The following is a 6,568-nucleotide window of genomic DNA, read 5'->3' as shown; positions in this document are numbered from 1 at the left end:
CTGAAATGTTGGGTGAAGGGGATGTGTTGTGTTAGAAGGCAGTATAGGCTATAATATCATGGTATGTCATTGTACTTGGCTGAACCAAGCACCTGAATAATAAACAAAATCAGATGTTGAAAAATAAAAAAAAGGAAGAAAATCCAGTGAATGTAAATAATACTTATTTTGCATATGTCAGAAAATTGATTTTTATTTGCTCTCATTAACCCATTGCCAAAAGATGTAATAGAGGCCATCTAGAAGGAGAAGGAATAAACTGTTCAATTTTTTTGCTTTCACCAAGTAACTAACTATAAGGTTTTATTGACCATCAGATCGGTGGAATATATGTAGTAGAGGAGCAAGTGGTAGCTGAAGAGAATGAAGTAAAAGTAGGAATAAATTGGCAAAATGTGTACATTATAAACATGAAATAAAAGTGACAGTCACTATAACCAAGGGAAAAGGAACATTAAAATTAGATCAGTCTATAGTGACAGAATATCACTGAGTCAGCAACATTCAGAATTGTTGGATGGATTGACCCTAATAGCTGGAGGAGTATGTATTTAAATTTTGTTAAATTAGCAATTCTTTGTCCATAATGCCAATAGATGTGAGTTTTAGAAGCATAATACATTTTTAAAAGAAAAGAGGGTTTTTGGCATACCCAAAGTTCATAAATGTGAGAGTGACCCCCCATTAAGACCTATTGTATCAGCAGAAGGTTCCAAGACACACTCTTTGGTGAGATATGTAGACATTAAACTTAAGAAACTTTGGATGGCTAACAAAACATGTTTTATGACTGATTTTTTGTTCCTGGCGTGGTTGTGGAAGTGTTTTTATTTCAATAAACACGGTTTCGGATTATTCTCATCGTCCCTCCATCTGCACTTTTTTGGATTTTTTAGAAAAAGAGACAGTATACAGTTACTGTACTGCCAAGTCAAGCAAAATAATATGGTCTCAGTAGAAGATGACCAACTGCTAAATGAATCCAATAAGGATTCAAGACAACTGATTGTCACATCCTGCAAATATGTATGTATTAGAAATGATTTAGCCCATTTGTCTTGGATGAGAATTCTTCTTCTGTTGGTTCATAGTGCTGGTTGCTAACCTACCATTTGAGTGCGATTCAAAATAATATGGTCTCTTTCAACTTAGGCGGACAGAGCAGCTGTATACCTGTCTGTCTTTGGATATGAAATATGTTCATGTTGCTTAGGAACAGTGGAAATGTGAACATAAAATTGTACTTCTTAGGTTGGTTGCTAAAGGTAAGAACATATACTCTGTCTGAACTTCCTGGTTGAGACAATTGCCATAAAGGAGTTTTATATGTGGGTTTTTCAAAGCTGCACAAAACTCAGCAGTTTCTCTTCAGTTTCTTAACTCATTGAAGCCCTATATTAGAGACAAAGAAACTGTTCTAGTTTCTAAATTTCAATAAGCAGAAACACATTCTTTTAGTACAGTTTCCACTAACGTAGAACACATTCTGCTTTGGAAGGTCATTTCTTTATTTCTACAACTCACTGAATTTTTTTTATCCAAATACAGCAGGGAGCCCTGTCTATTGTTTAAGTGTGTGTGTGTGTGTGTGTGTGTGTGTGTGTGTGTGTGTGTGTGTGGGGGGGGTATCTGTGCACTTCTGGCCCAGATTCTAGCAAACATCTTAACAATCCACATTAAACTTACTGAATCATTTTAGGGTCCGGACAAAGCTGCTAACTGAAACACCTGTTATTAGCTGTCATCACTTTTCTGCAGTTTGCCATTTTTTAACCTTCAAGATACTGTGGCTCTATCATGTGGTCTGTATGGGTTTTCCAAGGTATACTTTTGTTTGCTGAGGTGCTGTTTAGATTCACACCTATTCCTCTAGATGTATACTTCCAAAAACTGAAATGTCTGTTCCTGAGATATAAATAATTTGAACAATTTCTGACGGATTGTAAGAAGTCATCTGTGTTATTTTATTTATAGTGTGTGCTATAATTCTGAACAGTGGTTAGTATTGCATGTACTAGGCTACTAAAAATACCCTGATTAATTAGCAACATTGTATTAATTTTTCAGTTTCTATACTAGAAAAAAGTAGAGAGAGCAGCAGTCTATAGTGTCATGTTGCAACATTGAAAATTGCTTGCAAGTCAATGACATTTTATTTTAGTCACCAATATTTTGTCTTTGCTCCAGGTGACCAAATCCAGGGAGTACCGAAGTAACAATGACAGCCAACAAAAATGCCGGTGCTACTCAAAAAACAGGAAGCAATAGTGTGGCCCAGGATACAGTTGACAGGTTAGTAATTGAGACCTCTGAAATAAATACTTGCTTTCGAGATGCTTCTTTGACACTAAGCAAGAGAACTGGAAGACAAACTTTATATTTTTCTTAGGATCATTTTCGAAATTCCTGGCTCACACTGTATATGTAGATCTGTTTCAACAAACAAAAGTAGGTGAAAGCAAAGAATGCAGCTATCTCCATTTCTCCACTTTGTTATTTTTGTTTCCCTTCAGAATGCAAAGCATGTGTATTATAGACCAATCTATACTAGAATAGAAAACTTTGTAGGGGTCCTGCAGAACTCAGTAACATAGTGTCAGCTGTATTCAAAAACTGGAATACCAGCACCATTTCTCAAACATTGAATTCACAGGTTATGAAAAGGCTAGAAAATGCTGAGGTGTGAGTGGTATTAATGGATGGCAACCAGTTAGTCAAGACTTAACTGGTGTTTTCACATTAAGACATCATGGCACCCATGATGTTCACTGACACTATAATCCTTAGACCTCTCCAACCGTTAATGGATGTAAGCTGCTTTCTGTCTTTGTGACTGCCTTGCATGCCTTTCAACTGTCCAGATTGCCTTATACCTTTGGTCTGTTTCTTATAAAATTTGCCAATCATTGGGAGTTGGGGCTGATGTCAGTAAACAATGATAGCCATTTAAGTTTTAGACATCGTATCCTTCAGAGAATGCATGTTAATGCAAATCCTATTATTCTAACAACTTTCTAAGTTTAAAAGGGCAATATTTAAAATCTGTCTCTGATTTTGGAACTTTGTCAAATCATTACATGTGGCTGTGTCAAGATTTCTTATGTGAAGAGGTTGAGAGATATGACCTATTATAAAACAACTTTGGAAAAGGTGCCATTTTCTCATGACTTATAGGAGATAACCCAAAAGGAATGTACATAATGTGCAATAAAACACATACATGTAAAGTAGTTTGTATGACTCCAAACTGACTAATCTATCATTGGGTTACCCTTGGATCACCAACATTTATTTTGATTTTCACCAGTCAGCATTTTTGTGCATTCTTCAATGCAAACTGTTTATACTATTTATAAGACTACTTTGCTGTTATAAATGTCATGTGTTTAAAAACTACTGAGTGTCTCATTTCCAGTTCTTGTAATTATTGATTATTTGTTGTTTTCTTAAACTGGTAGTCTCACAAGTCATTATTTAAGTGGCTTCAGAATAAAAAGTAGTACTTTATTTTCCACTGATGCAGTTGGACTAGTAGTATTTAACTACATCCTGCTGAATCCTTTTGGGTTTATTGCACCAAAGTTGTAATTAATAACTGTTTTCAGTAGCTATGTTACATTAATGCTAAGTGTTTGCATGGTCTATATCATATTATCGATGGTTCATTACCACAAATCTTTGTTCATCAAACCTTAAACTGCGAATGTTCACTTCTGCAAATGTTCAGTTCAACAAATTATTTTCCCAGGGAAATGCAATGACTGGTAAGCATGAGGAACATCTATGTTTTCCCATATATGTTGAATTATGACTGTCTTGCATACAGATGTGTGTTGAAGGTCACTGATCTTACTTTTGTACTTTGTAGATTGCAGTTTAGCTTTACATAGAACGCAGTCTGATTTTGTAATGTGGCCTTGAGATGATCGAATATGTAAATGCTGTTTTGGATAAATGGGTATTGCATATATACATGTATAGACAGGTGTAGAGTTGATTCCTTTTTATACTGCACTAAAATTGTGTTGACTTAATCCAGGGGGCTTCATAGAAGTTAACTGGATTAGAGAAATCCTAGCAGATTTGTTAAAATCTTGAAGCATACTTCTTAACAATCACATGCATGACTAAGCATGATCAGTGTATTGACAACATGGCACTGTTTTTCAGTTCAGGGAGAGGTCAGTAATTCAATAGGCAGAAGTAGTGGTAATCCTTGGAATTCTTTATACCATCACGATACATGTTGTGATGGTCTGCTTTGGCTGTAATAGAGTGTGGAGTAAGGTTTTTCATATTATAAACTTAACAAAGCTATCAAAATAAGAGGCCTGGATGGAGACGCACCTTACCTGTAAGCACAGAGTTAATAGTGAAGAAAGTCACCTGTGCTTTGCAGAAGTACTTCTCTCAATGGAAGCCCAGCTTCTCCCATCCAACCATCCAAGTCAGCATACCTTGTGCTACAAAACTCAGTGGGCAACACATTTTTCTGTCAGTACTGATATTTATCTATGCATGAGTATTAATAGAGAATGTGTTACCGGGTGTATTTTTTTAGCCATTTTTGCTCATTATTTCAAACATGCTTTTTATTCATTTCCATTCAGTGCAATTGTGGCTGATTATCTGTTCTCCTTAGTAACTGTTATTATTTGAAGTATAAAGTTCTCTGAACGTAAGCCACTGTGGTTTTCTGGTTATTTTTAGACCATGCAAATCATTTGGTTATGCAAACTACACTGCTGTCTTTTGCTGTTAAAGGATTGCCATCTTCCAGTTCAAGTCCTGTCTTCATTTTCTAATACTCTGTTGAAAGACGTTGAATACACTGCTTCAGATCTCACTACAAATCATACATAAGTGTCTTAGGCTATTCATGGGTGATTATGAGTAGGAAAAAAATCAGCAAAGCATTTTCAAATTTTACTTTATTGTTCCACATTTATGGCATGCAACGCTATACTTTTGTCTCCTTCGTTTAGTTCTGTCAAAGAAACTGCCTCCTTGACATTAATTTACTACTGATTTAGAAATGTGTTGATAAAATGACTAATGATATTACTACTGCTGCTCATTGTTTCAGGAAAACACAAGCAGAATCGATTCAAATTGTTATTTTTTCTTTTCCATCTGGTGATGGTTGAATAGTAATCTTCATCATATCTGACTCGATCATTTGAGGTTTTTTTATCCGGATGTCACAAAAAATGATGATTTCATCTTTAATGCACACAATCACAGTCAGAAAATTGTGGATGGGCATTTATATGAAGCTATGGTTTCTTTTGTGGGCAACCCCCAATCTGCATGTGGAAAGCCACACTCCTGCAACCCCTGTTATTTAATATTATTACTTCCAAGTTTCAGTTATTTAGAGAAAAGGTAAATTGCTCTTGTTTAGAATGTCAAGCACTATTTTATTTATCTTATTTTATTTTACATTCTTATGATTATCCCTATACACTCCTGCTACTTCTAATGATCAAAACATCACTCAAGAAAACATCCAACATACTACTAATAAATCATAATATAAGAACTATCCTTAACAAAATCACTGAGCGCCATGCATCTATAGCACTATACTTGCCTGACATCACCTTCCTCACAGAAACATGGCTTAAACCACACATTAAAAATGAAGAAATTCTTCCCCCTGGCTATAGTATATGAAGAAAAGACTTGCACATCTAAAAGAGAAGGCGGAGTTGACTTCTTATACTGGAACACCCTTAATGTTGAGATATTTAACGTAGAAATCCTTGCATTTAATAATGTCGAGATCCTACTTGCCAAGATAACAATAAGTACATAAAAACAACTAAACTTTCTAGGATCATATATCACTCCAGGAGATAACAAAACCCTAGAATATTTAATCCACCTGGCCTCTCCCCCATGAAACAGTAATTCTGTGAGAATTCAATATGGAGTGGACCTCACTCAACTCACCCCATTCTTTAACTCACATTAACCTCTACAGTTTCACGCAACATATACTAACCCCTACTAGGATAGACAAAACTTTGAAAAAAGAATCAATTTTAGACTGGATACTCACCAATCGCCCAACTACCGCTCAAAGCTGTGGAACATAACCTGACACTCTAAACCACCTCCCAACCTTTTTTATCAGACAACAAATTAAACTCACTAAATCTATCTCCCTCAAACACATAAGATACACTAAAAACTTCAGGGCTGATGATCTCACTACAGCCCTAACTTACTCTAACTGTGCTCCCCTTTTAACACTTCCCCTAGACGAAGCAGTTGAATACTTCAACTCTATCTTTTTAAGCATTCTCAACCAACTTGCCCCCTAAGACAAATCCGCACTAAAACCATCCATGCCCCATGACTTACCAAGACCACCAGACAAATTATGAGACAAAGGGACAAAGCATGGGACACCTGGCACAAAAACAAAACTATTCATGATAGGCAAACATTTTTAGAACTGAGAAACATAGTAAAAAAACAAATCAGAGTCAACAAAAATAAATACTGTAATGAAATCCAATCTAAGCACAATGCCAACCCACAAAATCATTTTCTTTTCTTG

At 35.6% G+C, this 6,568-nt stretch overlaps 1 protein-coding gene across 3 annotated transcripts in view; it reads left to right on the top strand.

Moving 5' to 3' along the window:
• DENND2B (DENN domain containing 2B) overlaps window positions 1–6,568 on the top strand; it is a 1,438,653-nt gene that overhangs the window by 584,366 nt on the left and 847,719 nt on the right. For all 3 annotated transcript variants that reach the window (XM_044082814.1, XM_044082812.1, XM_044082813.1), the window contains exon 2: window positions 2,188–2,292. In XM_044082814.1, coding sequence (XP_043938749.1) covers window positions 2,219–2,292 — 74 coding nt within the window. In that variant the 5' untranslated portion in view covers window positions 2,188–2,218. The remainder of the gene's footprint in view (window positions 1–2,187; window positions 2,293–6,568) is intronic.

Source organism: Protopterus annectens, chromosome 9.part0 (assembly GCF_019279795.1).
Source record: "Protopterus annectens isolate FY-2018-M chromosome 9.part0, PAN1.0, whole genome shotgun sequence".
Classification (NCBI taxonomy): Eukaryota; Metazoa; Chordata; order Ceratodontiformes; family Protopteridae; genus Protopterus; species Protopterus annectens.
The sequence above is the reverse complement of the archived record's forward strand: the minus strand, read 5'-3'. Positions and strand labels throughout refer to the sequence as shown.